We start from the raw sequence: 19,140 nt of genomic DNA on the forward strand, positions 1-19,140 counted from the left end.
AAATATGCAACTGAAACCTTAGCTTAAATATATTCAAAGATATGACTATATATAGTTGAAACATAGTAAAATATATTATTTAACGGCGTGCAAAATTATTTTACCAAAACCCCAGTTGCGGATCGTTCTGGATAACTTAAACCACCGTCTATCGTTCTGCCAAAAACACCCTTCTTTCGTTTCTTTTCTAACTTTTTATTTAATTAGGAAATTACGAGATTAAAAGAAGTAAATAAGGGCAATTGTTGGCACGGATCGTTTCAGAAGAAAGGTATAAAACAACGCAAAAAAATCAATGTTAAAAAGCAAAGTGTGTTTAAATAACCGTCTCTTTATCCATATCTGAGGATTTGTCCTTATCTTCGGTGGTTAACCTCTGGTGTTCCGGTTCTTTTGTCACGATGTCATCCTCCTCTTCCGAATCCATCTTCTCCAACATCTTGACGTGACGCAGCATGAAACACATCACGGTGGTGGATCCGACTTTCACGACCGTAAGAATCCCGGCGAAGATCAGACGGTATTGCTTCGTGTTGTATAGCTGTTAAAATACGATGTTCAAAAAATAGCTGGTGGTAGCCTGGTCCTGTTTTAACAGTAAACGTTTCTGTTATGACAGCAATTTCGGAACGATTCGTGGTTACAAAATAAGCTTGAAATTACAGCTATATTGCTTCATGTTGTATAGCTGTTAAAATACGATGTTCAAAAAATAGCTGGTGGTAGCCTGGTCCTGTTTTAACAGTAAACGTTTCTGTTATGACAGCAATTTCGGAACGATTCGTGGTTACAAAATAAGCTTGAAATTACAGCTTTAGGTAAAACAGGTCGAATACAGTAATGGGTTAAAGAAGAGTTTCATAAACTGAGGTCCACGAAGGCCTAACAAGTTTTACCAGGGAATCCTGGGTTAAGATATATGTTGCAACAGGATTTTAAGATTAGGGTTTCAAAAAAAACTGGTGGTATCAGCAAACGTCACTGTTATAAAGCTGGCAGTGGTATCGTTGGTACTAGCATAAGTTGATTATCTTGTCTCTCTAAAACTCTGTGTGATGCAAAAGCAGGACTGTTGAGTCGAAGTCGGGCTCGGGACTCGAGTGAGACGGCGTACGCATGAGCAGTTGTAAATTGAAAACGCATCACAAGGCCGTAACTGAAATTTTTAAGGTGAAAAGGCCTATATTGGTGCAATATTTTCTGCCGGGGGTGAGCGAGTCCATAATCCCTTTCAATTGGTTACACTAATCTTCAGTAAACGTAGAGCCACACGGCGCTTAACCTGCGATATGCAAATACATATACTTACCCTACAGTAAGCTCGGTCACTACACTCCGACCTTGTCCAGAACAGACAAGCTTGGTCGATTCCGAAACCAACAATGATTGGCGCTGGAATCCAACCGAGAAGACGACATATGAAGAAGGCGATTCCGATGCCGAACGATTTCTCTTCAGGCTTCAAACTCCTGAGTGGGATGTTTAAAAAAGTAATATCTGGATGTAACGTTTGAGAAAGCAAGTTTGATCAACTATATAAACCTATATACATTGACACCGAATTGGAATGTTCGATAATATCGGATCGGAGCCGATGCCGATGTTACGTATAGTAGAATTGTTACTCGTCTGATACTAGAGCAGGGGTTCTTAACCTTTTCCCCCTATTACCCATTTCTGTCCAGATCAAAGTCTCACTACCCAAAATATTATCTATTTATTTATTTTGCTATTTTACCGTACTAAAGATATCAAAAAGTTATCACTATGACAAAACAATTCCAAAACTGATGCTTGTTTGGTTGTTTTAAAAGAACTCAAAACATAAAAAAGGTGTAAGTAATAAATTAACTTTACCACTTACAGCTGTGACATTGTTTGTTACAACCATAATTCTAAATATTCTGGTTCAGTTGATTACCCACCTGCTATCCTGAAATTACCCACATGTGGGTAATTACCCATGGGTTAAGAACCGCTGTACTAGAGTTTCCTTAGTGCCGATCGGACAGCAATATAGGAAAATTATTTCAGCCAAGATTGCGATTCTACGCAGTATTTTTTACCTATAGAAAGGCATATTTATCAAAACGTAGTAGGTTAAAACTCATGGTAACTCAACTTCGTAAAGATAAAGCGAATTGTGCCCTATACTGCATTTTTTATTACGAGCATAGTAATGACGTCCATTGGCATCAGATCGGATCGAGGTACTTTTTGCCCATTAGATGGATATCGACATCGACATAAAATAGCAAGTATCGGACATCACTAACACGGGACGTGAAACTAGGATACTAACTGCTGATGTACTACTTGTTTGATGGTGTCTACAATGTAGGGCTGTAGGCCTACATAAAAGCCAAGTTATTTCTATTCTAAAATTTCTAAACCAGATTCCAGAGAAATATAAAAAACAGAAAGTTTACTTAAGGTTGCATATTTCCCTTCTACTTTGAAGCAATTTAAAACTTATCAGTGCAATTATTAAGTGTAAAATACAATGGAGGTAAAACCACGAAATTGAAATGAAAAGAAAACACAGAATAGGGGAGAAAAACAAGCAGCACATCAAATTTTCTATTTTGAAATCTATTTATTTTAATCTTGTCAAACATTATATTAAACTTTGTTCGTTTACAACACTCACCTTATCAGCAGGACGAATGTTGGCGTGGCGGCGACCCCGCTGACGAAGTTGGTGATCGTCTTCAATATGATCACGACCCAAGCTGTTGGTTCGCACTTGCTCGCCATGCATCTTCCAACTGAAACCACGCTGCTGGCTCCTGTGCACGAGCACGATGTGTAGTTCTACAACGAACGAAACGCGATCGTAGATTTCTGGATTTTGTTCTCTGGAATTGTATGCAGGACTGCGGAGTCGGACTCGGGACTCGAGGAGTCGATTTTTTTTTGCTGAAGTCGGACTCGGGACTCTGGACTCGAGTAAGACTACGTAAAACTACCCGAGTCCACAGTCCGACATGCGCATGCGCAGTACCAAATGTTAAAACTGATATGGCCGCCAACTGGAATTGTAAAGGTGCGATAGCATATGGTGGAATATTGTTTACCTGTGTTGTGTGAGTGAATGAATTATAAGACATCCCTGTAAGTGGATTGCTGAACATCCACGTTATTTAGTTACGTTAATTGCAGAATGCAGGATGAGGAGTTAGGGCCGGATTCGGGACTCGAAGAAATCGCATATTTGACCGGAGTCGGACTCGGGACTCGGGAGTCGGACTCGCGTTATTTTTAATCGACTCCGCAGCCCTGATTCTATGTACATTTTGTGATACGAATTTGATGTGGGCCAAAGGTTTTTTGCAGTGGAGGAAGGAAGCCGGAATGGCGTTCCGTTAAAAATGTGTTGCTGAGAAAAAAAATATTTTTTACTAAGTCATTTTTTTCATGAAGCATTTTTTTTAAGAACGAAAATTCCCTTTATTTACAAAAAAAGCAAGGTGGCACACTCGACGTGTTGGTGATTAGGTACAGACTGTCCACATTATATACGACCAAATTGGACAATTAGGTCGTTCGACCAGTAATGTAATTATCAGATCGGGCCACGACGCATAGGCCACTTGTCAATGATTAGAATATCTATAGCAGGCCTGCATTTCATAACAGGTCTTTAGCTTGACAGGGAAAACCGATTGTTTGAAACAAGGATTTTGCTAACCTTGTCAGGGGTAAAAAAGCCTTTTAGAACTTTTGTTTTGCCTTGGATAAAAAGTATACATTACTTACCTGGCTATATACCAGCCATGATAATAAATGTATTTATTTAGTTCAAAAGATTTGTCATATAGACAGACGATGATCTTGTAACTTCAAATTCAAAACTAAAACTGTTAGAAGAATTTCAAAATTTGTCGCTGGATAAACTTACCCTTATAATGCCGTTCTCGTCTATGCATATCTAAATGTTTACGGATATTAGTATCCGCAATAATCCGAATGTTTTTCGTTAATTAATTCTTAGTTACCAGTTTCAGAGTAAAACATCTTGCGGCTATATGTCAGCCCTGATATTAAATTTATTTATTCAAAGAGGAGCATTAGTCATAAAAAGACAATCTCGCAACCTCTAATACCAAAGCTAAAACTCCGTTGGAAGAATTTCAACATCGTTCGGCAAACTTACCCTGATAATGCCGTTCTCGTCTTGCTCGAAGCCCGTGCATCCGGCATAGCAGGGAGACACGTACGATATGCCGTCGGCGCCGCACACAGGGGTGTACATGTTCTCATCGCAGTTGCACTTGTCGTTACACGCCTCGCTCGCGTGACCATCCATGTCGGAAGGGTCGCTGTAAATAACGATTATGTGGTTAAAGCAGTGAGTAAGCCAATCTCACCCTGTTGGTGTTCGACACTGAACAAGTAATATGTAAATATAGAGCTGTAAGGTGCAGCAATGGATGCAACATTTTTCTGATTTGGTGTATTCCAGAGTTGGATTAAATAAAAGATTTAGGTTGATTAAAAACTTCTATTATTTTTTTAAATTTGCGATTTAGCTACAATTGCGCTGTATAAACTTAGTGAGAATTACTACTCTTTTTTGAACTATTTATTTAATTAATAAAATTATTTTTTTTTATTGATAAATAACAGTAATATTAAATTTAAACTAATACTCCAAAAAATGGAAATAGAGTTTGAATTTACAACTACGCAAAAACAAGTCTCTGTCATTAGAACAAACCAAACTACGCTAAAGTAATTTTAAAACGGTAATTTGTTACGCTCAAGCCTGTAAGTCACCAATCAAAAGCAATCAGATCAAGCAAATTCTTTAAAATACTGGTTTACAACTTTACACCCCCTAATTAAGGTGCGATTTTGGTCATTTATTTGTAGACGATCCTAAACTTAGTTCGAGCTAGAAGTAAAAGTTCGATGAACTTAAAAAAGGAAAATATACGAGCGCCGTAGACCACAGTAAAGTCTTACGATAACTTATCGGTCGAATTACGGACAGCGGTCAAACGATATCCAGAAAACTTGTTGAACGATAGCCTGAACACCATAGACTTTATATACGCTAAGAATTAGCTTACCAATATTGTCACGCGAATATTTGTCATCCAGATTCTTACAAGAATAAATTACAATTTTAACTAGATTGATTGTGAATTAAATGAATGTAATTCTAGTCAAAATTATTTTCTATTTTTCGAGAATTCGGTAATTCAAACCCTAATCTAATTTATAAAAACTAAAACTATCTTATTGTAATTCTAGTCTAAGTTTAAAAAGGTAAAATAAATCTAGTTGTCCACGCCTGACGTCCAGTAATAAATCTTTAACTGTTAAGTGTGGCCAACCTGTCCGGATAGGGCACCGTGATGCCTGCCACGTCAATCGTGTCGCAACCAACCAACATGAAGGCGATGTAGACTATCAGGGAGATGACGTATGTGCTGAGAATTAGCTTGACCATGCCCGACTGGTTCATTTTAAAGCGCTTGATTGCAAGACTGCCCAGAATCGTGCCCAGCACAAGAAAAGGAAGGTTGACCGTTCCTGTATGGTAAGAGAGACCTGACTTAAGTATTTTGGAAAAATTAATTGATCTGAACTTTGCGTCAAAGTTGAAATGAAGTGTTTCATTAAATATTTTTTCAAAAAATTGGGTTATTTATCTTAAATTTTGCACGTAAAGAGAATTGTCCGCTGCAAATTGGTTTTTTCTTATTTTTATTAAGTTGTGCTCAAAAATCGGACGTGTTTACGAAATTTAATAGTTTAACGTTACATTTTTAAGTTGACATGACTTGGAGTTCACTTGCTCTCATAATTACTAGACTGGACTTGCATTGGGCAACTGAGGACCGGGACTTGACTTTTATTTTCTCGCAAATAAACTTGAATTGGGCTGATATTAGGTGACTTAACTTGCGATCTGGTACAATGCTGCAAAATCTTACCGATGAGGAAGCTTCCGACCGCTGCCGATTTGCCAAAACCGACCTCGAGGTATTTGATGGTGAACGAAGAGACGGACGAGATCTTAAACCACTCGAAGATCCACGCGGCGATCACGAAAGTGTAGCGTCGGTTGCCCGCCAGCTTCTTGAGAGCGGCCAGCATACCGCTGCAATGCAAATATGCGACTAAAGGTTTTTTGAAACTCACCTTGGTAACGATATGGTGTCACACGAGTAACTATATATAGTGTTATACAATTTCGTGGAGCACGCCGATGTGATAATACAATGCGTTTGTTTGGGGAAAGTGTTTTAATTCTCAGTCGCTTTTCGCATCAACCTAAAGATTAATATTGTAATGACTTGATGACTCAACCTAAGTGAACTTAAGTCACTGTTTTCAAATGTTTTTATTTGACTTGGCTTCAGTCGTTTCGGTAAAATGACTTGGCTTAAGTCTTTTTATACCTGACAAGCCTCATGTAATCGGGTTGGACTCCCTGTATTTTCTAAATGCTACCTCATAGCGTAGGGGTCAGTTACAAAAGAATATTGCTCAAAAAAAGATAAAAGTGGAGAGAAAATTAAAACATACCGTGATGAACGTGCGGTACGAGCATTATTTGATCGTCCATCTTTTTGACAAGATTTTTCTCACTATTCAATCGATCTTTTGTAAATACAGCAGTATTGCTATCGCGTTTAGAAGAGCCGTGCAAAGTAACGTCAATCGCCATTCACTGCATTTTCATGATATAAACACAGACACATTTATATACCTCTATAGTCTATCTATGCAAGATATACAAAATTCCTACCTTAGTTCTTTCGTGACAGCGTTTTGCTTGCTGCTAGTTCTTGCATTCAGTGGGGCAATTTTTTTCTTTGATTGGGTGGAAGATTTTTTCTATAGTAACAAGTCAAGTTGTCGGTTATTTGTAAGATTAATTTGATCGTTTTACACAATTCATACAATTCTGAAACTGTGTGTACAACAAGGAAATTAGCCACCTTTTTCAATTTTAATATATGGATGCTTTTTCTGGTGCGTTTGTGGTAAGAAACAATGAAGGTACGGCACATAAAAATTTGTTTTCAATTTTTATCGCCGTGGCTCACATAGGTTTTCGCTTGTGGAATTAAACCGTAAAAGAAAAAAAGGACAACAGTAATAGGGATTTTTTGTCGTTCTCCTTTTTGTTTTATCGCTTTTATCTTCAATTGAATTTTTACACTGATGATGGCATGCGGTATTGCCGAAACGTTTGTAAACAACGAAATGTCGATTTTATCGAATAATATGCCTTTATTTATTTTATTGAAATTTCTAAGAAAATCCGTGTATTGTATTTCAAAGCTACATCTAACCACCAACAGGAAGCTAAAACTTTGGGCTGACTTTATCTAGGGCAGTGTTTCTTAACCTTTTTAGCGCTCGTACCCTTTGGAGTTTTCATGAAATTTTCTCGTACCCACTTTTCTACAATGGCCGACGAAAGTAAATTAAATTGTAATAAACAGAATTAAACTCAATGTATTTACAACTTCCGTGTTGAATGCATGCATTAAATACAGTCTTGTAAGTTCAACAATATTTACAACACACAGAAAAAACAACAATTTACTAATGTTTTTTTTATGTTGCTTTTAGTACTTTTTTATGTTGCTTTTAGTACGTTACGCATTATTTACAAATATGCCTAAATAGGTTTATGTTGTACAGATATGCCTAAATAGCGCATAATTTTACTCTGTATGCCGTACCCCCTGCTTTGGTGCTTCGTACCACCAAGGGGTACACGTACCCCTGGTTACAAACCCCTGATCTACGGGGAACGTATAAGTCGACTAGCCGCATGCAAGATACCTGCCTTGTTTTCCCGTTCCTTTTCTTTTTCCATTTCCCTCGGGTAAAACCAGACAGGAATGCTCGCGAACAGAAGGACGGTGGCCGCTACAATGAACCCGATCCACCAGGCCCCCACCCAGGCGGGGTCCTTAGGCGTGACGTTTATCGTCGCTAAAACACACACACAAACGTTTCTGCGTGTACCATTGCTTTCGAGCTGGCAACATTGCCTTGTAAATTTTAAACCCTAAATTTGATAGCGCCCGGTCAATAATGGGTTTTAATATTGGTCACAGTCGCTGTACTATAAATTCCAGTGGTCCCATTTAAATTAAAGACATATAGGGGTATATATAGTGATTCTAGTTCCCAAGCATTTCAGCTACAGTGATACGTCAGTCGTATCGTATTAACATAATATCTTAGAGATGCAATACAAGATTGTAATAATAAACCCTATATGTATAGGACGTAGGTCGTGGGTATGTATATGTATCTGCAATGTAGCCTAATAATGAATGTCAAAGCAAAAAAGGTCGAGTAAATCGACATCATCTTGTTAAAGACGTTTCGGTACGCACTTGTATCTTCATCAGTTAATGTGAATGGATACCTCTAAACCGTTATCAATAAAACGGCAATATTTTCGTTGTGGTGACCGCTAAACCACAAATATTGCATCTAGTCTACAACCAAGGTTATTATAGATTTACATTTATAGTCTGCAGAAGATTTCTAACATAGAAACGGTCAAGTTTGTGAGATTTTCAACAGAGGCAATTTCTCACGGCTAATACCCTTGATCAAGCTAAAATCAATATCGGCCCTTATTGATTGCTGCTCTAGATCTTACCAAAAGATTCCCGGTAGTAGGAAAGAGCACCCCACCCTGTTCGGCTTACGGCGCCCTTCGTAAAAATAATATAGTCTGCGTTCTTTTTAACCAAGTGGGAACTGTATAGTGTTACAATGAACTAACCTGAAACCTTTTCACATCAGCTGTACAGAAAGCAGTAAAAACATTTATTTTTTGATTTGTTGCACGTCAATCGCACATAAGAATTGCATCAATAAGCTTACCAATAGAGCAAAAATTCACACTTGACCGTTAAAAGCGGCACCACGGTTGGGAAACCAATGCACTAGAGTAGACTAAGTTATGTATTAGATTTCGCTTAAAACGTTATACTTACACGTGTCGACCCATCCAGAATCAACCCACATCTTGAGGACAAATGACCCGAGTAGAAATCCTGCCACTGGACCAACCAGAGCAATCGAGTTGATGATGCCTGTGGAATAAAGAAAATACAGTTAGTGTTTTCAAAAGGTTTCACTTGGACCTAATAATTTTGTGCCTGTTAATAAACAGGTGTCAGTGTCGACAATTAACGTGTTTGATTGCGTGTCAGACTGTCAGTATGCGCGTATTTCACTGCGTGCCATAAGCTATGTTTGAATATTTTAAAGTTGTGAATACTCCTAACAAACCCGATTTTGAACGAATTATATACTCTTTATTGTACCCAATCATGTTTGTTTTACTTGCAATGAATAAAACCAGAGCGAATGAACCTGTATACTGGTGACGCAAGATGACACATGGAAAATTTATTTCACACTTAAACATTTTAGTAAGTTATGTTTTGTAAGGTTTTCCAGACGGTAGTTGTCCCTCCGTGCTACACAGAAAAGCACCAAGAGCTGCCAATGCCACAGGGATAACTTTTGGACGTTAATATGAGTTGATGTCGGTTTACATCGGCGCAATAAATGTCTTTTTTCTATGGTTAGATTTAGAGATCCATAAAAGTATAACTTAATTGCACCGTGTGTGGCTCATAAAATATACCCTATTGCAGTAAAAAGGTGTCAAAGCAGTTTAGCATTTTAAAATATCAGAATGGCCTACTATAGGACATAACAAGTATTGACATTCAATGTGATAGCTAAATCATTTTTAATATCATATAACAAAAATAAATAGCCAGTCCATTTTGTATCCGTGATGTTTTAGGTCTATGCAAGTCCTTATTTTAAATTTTCCCTGGGCTCCACATACAACGAGAGGTAACATTAGTCCATTAACCTTATGGATACGTTTGGCGGGGCAACAGTCGGTAAATATGATAATTGATAAGGTATCAGACAGCAAGAAACTCGAAACACCTCAATTAAAGCGAAGTTGTTAATATCATGTGCCTACAGCGTTTAGTTTTTGAGACAAATATTAAAATTCAATTTGTGAATGTTGCGTTCATCAGGGAGTATTCGCATAACTAAAACATGGCGCATTAGCCCTAAAAATAAATCCACTTAAAGGTTGTTTATGAGACCCATTTAAATACTCTGCTTTTTAACACCACTGTCTGTTCATTGTGTAGGACTGAGCTGAACTTTTAACCTTGTGAAGTAAGGGTAAAAGGCTAAACTATGGTGATTTTTACATGGGCTCTAAATAACGTGTTATTAAACTGGGGCCGTAGACCACTTGGGGGTTCGTGGACTAGTTTTATGAGGTCAATGAAGGCGCAATCACAATTTACGTGTATAACTTAAAAAATGGATTGAATTTTAAGAAAATAATAATTTAATTAAAAAAAATCTTTGGCGCCTTATGCTTAAAAGTATTTAGAATTTATATCAGGTTGACATTTGTTGGCCTGTTTATGGCGTAAAATTTTTACATCATTTCTAAAAATACCATGCCTACCTGGGTCCAGTGAACCCAAAAGTTATCAGTGGGTCCGCGGTAAAAGAATAGGAATCCCCGGACTAAATAAATAGCTCACCTGAAAATTTGGGGGGGGGGCAAAAATTTTGGACTTTTTTGTTTAGCTTTTGTCATTGTATTAACTCCTGTAACGAACACAAAAACAATGCTAGCAAACCTTTTCGAGCAGCAAGTGATTGAGTGTTAAACGCAATACCCAAAACTATTAAAAGAGCAAAAACTGTCTAAAAGTAGTAAAACTACATTAATGTATAACAAACGTAATATTAACTATATCGTTTGTGACGTAACAATGCATGACAATTAAAGGTGTTGTATGTTTGTGATCGAATGTTATGGTACTGCTCATAAATGGTAAAAAAACAAATTATTAAGAATAAATTTTTATAAATTTTGGGGGGGGGCATGGCCCCTCAGACCCCCCCTGGCTACGCCTATGCACCTGTCAATGCGCAATTTTGCCAATTCACGCAAGGGATTTCGTTGAGTCATGGAAAAACTTTGATCAAACGGCGTTACTTGCAAAAAAGCTTATCAGGGCCTACATAAGTCTCTGGCTGTTATACAAGGTGATCAACACATAGAGTGACGCCAAGTGCGCCAAAGAAACACCTGTTTCACGCTTCCGGGTGTTTGGTCAGCACATGAGACTCTCTTTGACGCAAATCAAGGTGGATCTTTATACACACTGAATTGCTAACTGCTTGTTTCTAAGCGTGTGGTACACTGTTGAATAGGTTATGCATTAACGATAAGGAAAGGACAAAGACTGGACCAAAGGTCAATCCATTGGAAAAAATGTTTTTCAAAAATTAAAAAACACCAATTGGTCTTTTGCGGCGTGACCTACTAAATTTTAAAAGATTATCGCTATACATTTGTCCAAAGCAAATCATAAGATAACAGTGCGAGCTTGAGTTAAGTCTTACTCAGACTTTGACTTTTGCAATTTTTTGCAAAAACTTATTTGGATTTTTTTTACAACTGACTTGACTGGGACTTATGTCATTTCAAAATGACTTGCAAAATGTTTTATTTTTAACTAGAAAAATCATTTTAGTTCTAAAAATAAGAAAAACACAATCTCAGTTTCAAATTTAAACATTCAATTCGCAACCACTTGATTTCTAAAGTTGGTTTGTAATCAAAGTTTATGTTGAATTAAACGTGTGAATGCATGTACCCCAAGACAAACCCAAAGAAATACCCAAAAGAACCCAAAGAACGCAACTTCGGGAAAGAAAAAACGTTTCGTGCTTTAAAGGCTGATAATATTTTTACTGACCTTTTACGCGAGTTCAAAAAATATACAGACTGTCAACAAAGTTTGGCAAAATGTTTTCGCAAACTGCAATCTCCTCACCAGGAGTTACTAAAAAATAATCTATAGGCTCGATACAATAGTATATTAGTGTGTATGATAGTATTGTATTGCTATTTCGGTCATTATATATTCCTCGTAAAGAATGTTTATTTTTCAGTTTAAAGAAAGGACATATTTCCTCAATTTCTTACAATTTAAAAGCAGTCCCCGGTAAATGCTAATGAGGCTTATTACTATAACACGTGCGTTACATAAACGCATGCATAAGTTCCCGGGAGCAAAATTAAAAAAAATATTCTTAACTTTAAATCTGGAAAAAAAGTTTTTTCCTCCTACTCTTCAAAAAGGTAGCGGGCCGTAAGTTAGCCGGTTTGTGAACCTATTTGTCCAGGTTGCCTGTTTGTTTGGCTAGCCTCTGTATACTGACCTCTGTACACAGTTATATGCGTTTAATATATGAATGTTGGCGTTGTGGCAACGAAATATTGTTTGTATTGTAATTTACCACCAGTCGGAGATTATTATTGTCGCCGATGAGTTACGACTACTATTGTTTGTGTTGGTCATTTTTGTTCGAGTTGCTACATTATACAAGGCTATGCTGTGGTGGCCAACTGAACATTGGCATTTTGCGCCTTGTCCGAAAGACTCACGATGTCCATCACTTCGTATTTACTTCGATGTGTCCAATATTTATTCAAAAATCCAGGCGTCTGATCCGATACCAAATGAATGCATTACTGTGATCAACTATAGGTAACACTAATAAAATCAAACTTGCAAAGTTAATATTTATAACAACTTACTTTTTTCATGGTAAACAATGCGGCTCAATCGTAGACCTGCCACCAATAACATTGCTCGTAAAGTAACACGAAGATGTTATTTGCATTCCGTTAACACGCCTCTGCTAAACGATGGCCAAGCGATGTGTGCAAAAGCCTAACGAGACGTGATCTTAACTGAATCAGTTGAATGGTAACTGGAACTGAACTGGACAACCCACCAAACTAAAATAATGTAATGGACAGACTTAATTTTGCTGGACTGCTAGTAGCCTACTGTGCATGGTCCATACCTTAAGCCATTCCTGTAAGTTGATTGCCGTTCTGATGTTATTCAATAAACAGAGATACGTTTAATACCTTGCTGTGGCTAAGCTGTTAAAACACGCAACCTTCGAACTATTAACAAACGAACTCGGATTCAATCATAGCAGAAACCAGCATCAGCTTCAAACTAATTCAGTCTTAGCCCTGCAACTGACCAAGCAGTGTCCACCCCAGTACGATTTATTTAAGTTGCTGTGTATAATTGCTGGCCATTACTCACCTATATACTGTACATGGCTACGTACGTTTTACTCACGATATACACATTATTATAAGAACGATTTTTCGGGTAGTTAAGATAGTTTTGGTTGGCTAAACATTAATATTAAAACAAAGTGCAAAAGACAATTAATTTATCTCAGACAAAACTGACAACTTTAGATATTCACTTAGTGTTTCTAAAGCCAGATGTTCTTAAACTGGGGCCTGTGAGCACATTGGTGGTACGTGCAATAGTTTTAGGGAATTATTTGAAATCTTAGTGGGCAATGTAAAAAAATTAAAACAAGTTTTGGAAAAGGATAGAGTTTAATTGAAAAACCGCTTTGGCTTCTTAAACTTAAATGTATTTAGCCTTTATTTCAGTTTCAAATCGATTAGAAAGTTGTTTATGACGTCAACAATTACGTCATCTCTAAATCCATCCACGCGAACCGAAAAAAAAGTCGATCCACGCGAAACCGAAAAAAAAGTAACTGTGTGTTCGCGTAAAATAGTCTAAGAACCCCTGGACTCAATAGTCCACCTGTTAATATGTAATTTCGCCAAGTCACGCAATTCGTTGAGTAATGGAAACATTTCACACTCCAATTTATGTCGTAAAACAAGCAAATTCCCCAACGGCCCTTGTTCACGAAAACCCCCAAAAAATTTTTTTAGGGGGACTAAAAAAGTTTAAGAACCACTGCTGTAAGCCCAAAGAGTAGGGGTTCTTAAACTGGGGTCCATGGACCCCTAGGGGGTCCGTGAATTAGTTTTAGGGATCCATTAATGCCTAATTGAAATATTAGTTTATATTTAAAAAGTAATCAATTTTTCAAAGAACACAGTTTAATCAGTTTAAATAAAAATAATACGGTTTTGCGCTTGTATTTAGACTCCATTTCACTTTCACATTTTAAGGACCGAAATCAACAGATTTATGAACTTTATTTGTATTGTGACGTCTATTTATGACGTCATATCTGAAATTTTCTTGCCGACCGTGGTCCACGGGTCCGCGTTGAAAAAAGTTTAAGAACCCCTGCCACAGAGATAAGCCGTATACTTACCTATATACACGGCTGCGTTGTGTTCATTGGCATGGTCGTCCACGTACGATAGGCCCAGAGGCTGGCAGGGCGAACTGCCGATTCCCAGCAACATTATTCCGATGATAATAACGGCGATGTACAGGTTAAATGAAGAATCGGCGTCGCTTTTCTCACCGCAGCTCAACTCAGTTGTAGAGTTGCCGTCGATTCTGTAAAAAGTTTTTCGTTTAGCGATTGAGAAATGTTCGTTTTTTTAGCAGGTGAGAAATATTTGGGTGCGCGTACTTACGTTGTAAACGTTTTCTCAGTAATTTATCTCCGTTTGTAGCCCAACGAAACCTTTTGAAAATAGAAGTTTTATACATTTGGGAGGGTTCGAAATTTAGTTTGTTCGTTTTTTGAATTTACATTTGGTTAAAAACTAAAAAATTAAAAAAAATAAAACTAAAAAAAAAATACTTTTGTGTAAAATACAGATTTTCATCATACTTCGAAACAGCACTTTTCCAAATAATTGTTTAGGAGACGAGTTTTAGAAGATAGATATATTTGAAAATACATGACTTGTGCATATTAAGTTACTATTTAAACACAAAACTTCTCCAAAACAGTTGTTTCTCTTACTGTTTGTTAGCAACACAAATCAGTTGCCAAATACGCCCGTTATCATGATTTGTAAGCAACCGTTCTGTAATTAAACAAGTTTATAGGATAGTGCTTTTGATTTTCACCTTTCTTGGCAGGTTATGTGCTGCTGTTCGCCGTCGCTCTTGGTAGACGTGTTGACCGATATATCGTCGTACTCGTATCGGCCGCCGATAAATTGCGGCAAGGCTGTGACCAGGTATCCGACTATCATGATAAGGCACCCGAACGCGATTAAACGTGGTCTGAGAGCAGAAAAGCACGTCGTAAGTCAGTGCTGTCTGTTGTGATGATTTTAATTTATGACGTTACCTATAACAACGTGACACCGTCTCTTGTCAACGTGTACCAGGCAAGCAATTACTACCACTTTTATGGCTGTACTTTAGTAGCTCTTGTATACATTCAATCTATTGCAGGGGTAGCCAACACGTCGATCGCCACATATCACCTGGTCGATCGCGTCGCATATGTGTTACGTCATTACAGTATAACTGTCGCACACAAGCGGAACATTAAAATGACCAATTGTTGTCTGGACAAGCCTAATTAACCTCCATCGCTGGCTTGGAATGCAATTAACGCTCAAAATGTTTAATAGGTGTTGTTGTGACATTGTTACTGAACCAGTCGATCACGAGTCTCTAACAAATATTTCTGTCGATCGCAATCAAACATAAGTTGGCTACACCTGTCAAAAAATCGAGTCATAGCAATAGGATTTTTAGGTTTAGGTGCACGTGCATTTTGACCAGGCAGGAAATGGGAGACTTGACACAGCAAAGTTGCAAATAGAAATGTAAAACCATACAAGTATTGTTCGGGTTACACTAACAAACTTTGGCAATGTGGCCTTATTTAGGCGTCGCCTTACCAAAGTAAGCACGTGTACAAATGAAACTTATGAGCCCGCAGAAGAGATATGTTAACAAAGTATAGGTTTTAGAAACACATAATCCTAAGTGTAACTTACTAGATGTAACTTACTAGAATTTTTGAAAACTAGAAGTTTTCAATTTGTTTAACCTGAACTTATGTAGAAAGCAAGAGCGATGCGTATTTTAACACTGGCTTGACAGTTATCCGCTAAACGGCAGCTAATAAAGCAAAATAAAGCAAAACGTCTTGAGAAAACTGTGTTTGGTTATCTTATCCACTACACCGTTATTTTATGTACTACCGCCGATGAGATTTGGTGCAATTTAAATGCCTTTAGGCCCATGTTTCCCAGGATCCATAACGCCGCAGTCAATGCCATTGCTCAACTTAGATTTTTTGAGCTTTTGAACCAAGTATTAGCGACATGGCCTCTTTTTTGTCATGTTATTAGACTAGTCAATACGTATGCCGTACAGCCAGTATATAGAAACGGCTATCGTGCTATAGCAGGGGTTCATAAACTGGTGACCCCTCGGGGGTCCGTGAACTAGTTTTAGGGGGTCCACGAAGGTCTAATTGAAATATTAGTGTTTATTTAAAAAGTAATCAATTTTTTTAAGAAATCAATTTAATTAAAAATAAAACGGTTTTGCACTGAATGTATTTAGACTCCACTTCACTTTCACAATTTTGGACCAAAATCAGCAAATTTATGAAGTCTATTTGTACTGTGACGTCAATTTATGACGTCATTTTTTTAATTTTTATTGCCTACAGTGGTCCACGCGAGATGAAATAAAATTTTAGGGGTCCGCGGTAAAAAAAGTTTAAGAACCCCTGTGCTATAGGATAATAAATCAATGTACGGTAAATTGAATATAGTCGCTGTTAAGTTTATTATAATTAGGCTGCACACTAAATTTGGAATCATGTACTGATATATGAATCTAACATTCTGTCAACAACTTGTTCAAGGCGCTTTAGAAGTAAGTTTGTACATTGTATAAGTTTGTTTTATGCAGATACAACGTACTGGAAGAATATTTTTGTCAAAGACTTAATGCGCGTTGATATTCCATTTTAGCAAATATAAATATTTTTTCGTACCTGTGAAATCTCTGGCCGAAATAGCTCACAAAGATCATGACCGTGAGATTCCCGATTTGCGAGCCAGAGGCAATGATGGCGGTCACGGTGCTGGAAAACTGGTAGCGCCTTTCGATTGTGGTGAGCACGCTCTTGGTGTAAGCGCCTGCCAGAATCTGCAACAAGTCGTTGTTTTGCTGTCAGATTGGAATTCACACGAACTCTTGCGCTGCTCCACAAACAACGCTGGTTCCGTTTCGCGTTGCACAAACCTGCCCCAATTAACGTCAGTCAACACTTCTGCAGGTGGCAAAACGAGGCCATAGAATAGAGCTTTAATACACTGTTACATGGCTAATTGCTTTATTACTACTTTGTAGTTATGCAAGCAAGTTTTTGTCACAATTTGTACAAAATTTGAACGCACTGTACCAAATTTTACTGCAAAACTGCAAAGTTGTGCCCCAATAATTGTGACAAAACGTAAAAAAATTGTTAACCTCGAGGCTGTATTAAAAGATAAATTGTATTGGTAGAATTAGAAACCATCATGCCACAAACGTACTTCAGACTGGAAAGCAGGCATTTTTTTGTCAAACGCCATTCTTCACAACACTTTTTGTTTTGCTAAGAACAGTTATTCCTTTGATCTTTCCAAAGAGCATGTCTCTGTTGTGTAACAAACACGCCTTCGTAGCCATTTTGGACTTGTCCGTTTTCAGATTGCTGCAGGCAACTTGAACTTGACTAATCGACTAAAGCGTTTACGACCTTGTGTATCAAAAAATCGAGCCTTGGTGCACGCTTTATTATAGTATTACGAATACATCGTGCAATGCACAGATCCGTGATTTGTTGCATACTCGTATATCTATGAGTTATCTATAAATATACTATTGCTACCAGGCATAATATACTAAAAATAAGTTATCCTGGTAGATATTTGTTTGTCCAACGGCTAACTATCCAAAAAGGCTTCATCAAGAGTTATCTATTTTAGTCCTTTAACAAGCATAACAAGTTTCACTTACTTAAAACTTACCTGAGCGAAAACTATAAGTCCCAGCCATGTGGCGAAAGTGCGCGGAGAATAGAAGCAGTTGCTTTTCTTTGCCATAATGCCGACTTCAATGTCTGGGATCCAGCGGCTCTCTTGAGTTAGAGTTCCTGGTGGCGAATGAGACTCAAACGCAGCTCGTCGCCGGCTGTTATACGGACATCGAGCTGCTGTCTTGTTTGCTCGCGCTGCAAACAGAGTCGCGCTGTTGCTGCGGTTACTCTCTGGCCGACTAGCGCCTTTTTTAAAAACCCGGATCGCACAACTCCCTCTCAATGTTGGGTAGCGGTTTGGGAGACAAAAATAAGACTTGGCGCCGACTTGGACAAGTAGCTAATTCTAGTTTTCTAATTCAATGAATTAAAAATGCGGCTAAAGGCCCGTTTACACTACAGCTGCACTGAGCGGAGCTGAGCTGCACTGGGCGTGAAATTATTTTCACTACAGCTGCAGTGAGCTGCACTGGGCGTAAAAATCGCTCCAAAACGTTACGTTTTTCTATTGCTGCACTGGGCTTAAGTTTAGCAAAGCGTGAAAATCGCTCTAAAGCGTATTTTTTTTTCAGCTTCACGGAGCGTGAGTTTAGCAAAGCGTAACTTTAAGCTAGCTGCACGGGGTTTGAGTTTAGCAAAGCGTGAAACGCTCGCCACAATAGAATTTAAATGCAAATTACGCTTTGCTCAGCTGAGTGCAGCTGTAGTGTAAACGACCTTTATTCTAGTTGTAATCTAAATCAGATTTTACCAAAAATGCTACTTTGTCCAACCGTATTTTTAGTCTCTCAGTCAAAACAAAGAATTAAAAAAAAACTCTTTGGATGGAATGACTTGTAGGTGATTTGTACAGTCTGAAAAGCATATGATATACTAACAGGCATAATACGTAGCACACACTTATTCACCATTCACATTCTTATTAGAATAATTCGCGATTTCAATGAAATTGATTGTGAATAATTAAATGTAATTCTAGTTCAAATTCGTTTTTTTTTTTGACAATTCGCTAATTCTAATTCTAATTTAATTTGAGAAGACTCAAAATAACCTAACTCTAATACTAATTTAATTTAGAAACACTGAAATGTTCTAATTTTAATCCTAATCTAAATTTAAAAAGCTGAATAAAATCTAGTTGTCCAAGTCTGCTTGGCGCTGCCCATCGGCAAGTTAATGTAATGAAGATGACTGCAACTCAGTTTTACAACCCACATTTTATGCACTGCTTTTGTATAGTTCGCCTTTAAGGCCTGGCAGCAA

General features: G+C 37.7%; 1 protein-coding gene across 1 annotated transcript; it reads right to left on the bottom strand.

Annotated features, from left to right (window-relative positions):
* Window positions 1-227: 227 nt before the first annotated feature.
* On the bottom strand, window positions 228-18,130 carry LOC146165022 (solute carrier organic anion transporter family member 1C1-like). Its single transcript, XM_083380912.1, has 13 exons — window positions 17,870-18,130; window positions 16,849-17,003; window positions 14,949-15,107; window positions 14,236-14,426; window positions 8,988-9,086; window positions 7,817-7,965; window positions 6,764-6,852; window positions 5,946-6,112; window positions 5,343-5,541; window positions 4,157-4,322; window positions 2,651-2,814; window positions 1,310-1,469; window positions 228-541 (listed from the first exon to the last, which is right to left on the bottom strand). Exons 1-13 carry the CDS (start codon window positions 17,942-17,944, stop codon window positions 317-319), a joined length of 1,998 nt encoding a protein of 665 aa, XP_083237038.1. The 5' UTR covers window positions 17,945-18,130; the 3' UTR covers window positions 228-316.
* Between the last annotated feature and the right edge of the window lie 1,010 nt (window positions 18,131-19,140).

The sequence above is a fragment of the Ascidiella aspersa genome, chromosome 2 (genome assembly GCF_963924565.1).
Source record: "Ascidiella aspersa chromosome 2, kaAscAspe10.2, whole genome shotgun sequence".
NCBI classification, from domain to species: domain Eukaryota; kingdom Metazoa; phylum Chordata; class Ascidiacea; order Phlebobranchia; family Ascidiidae; genus Ascidiella; species Ascidiella aspersa.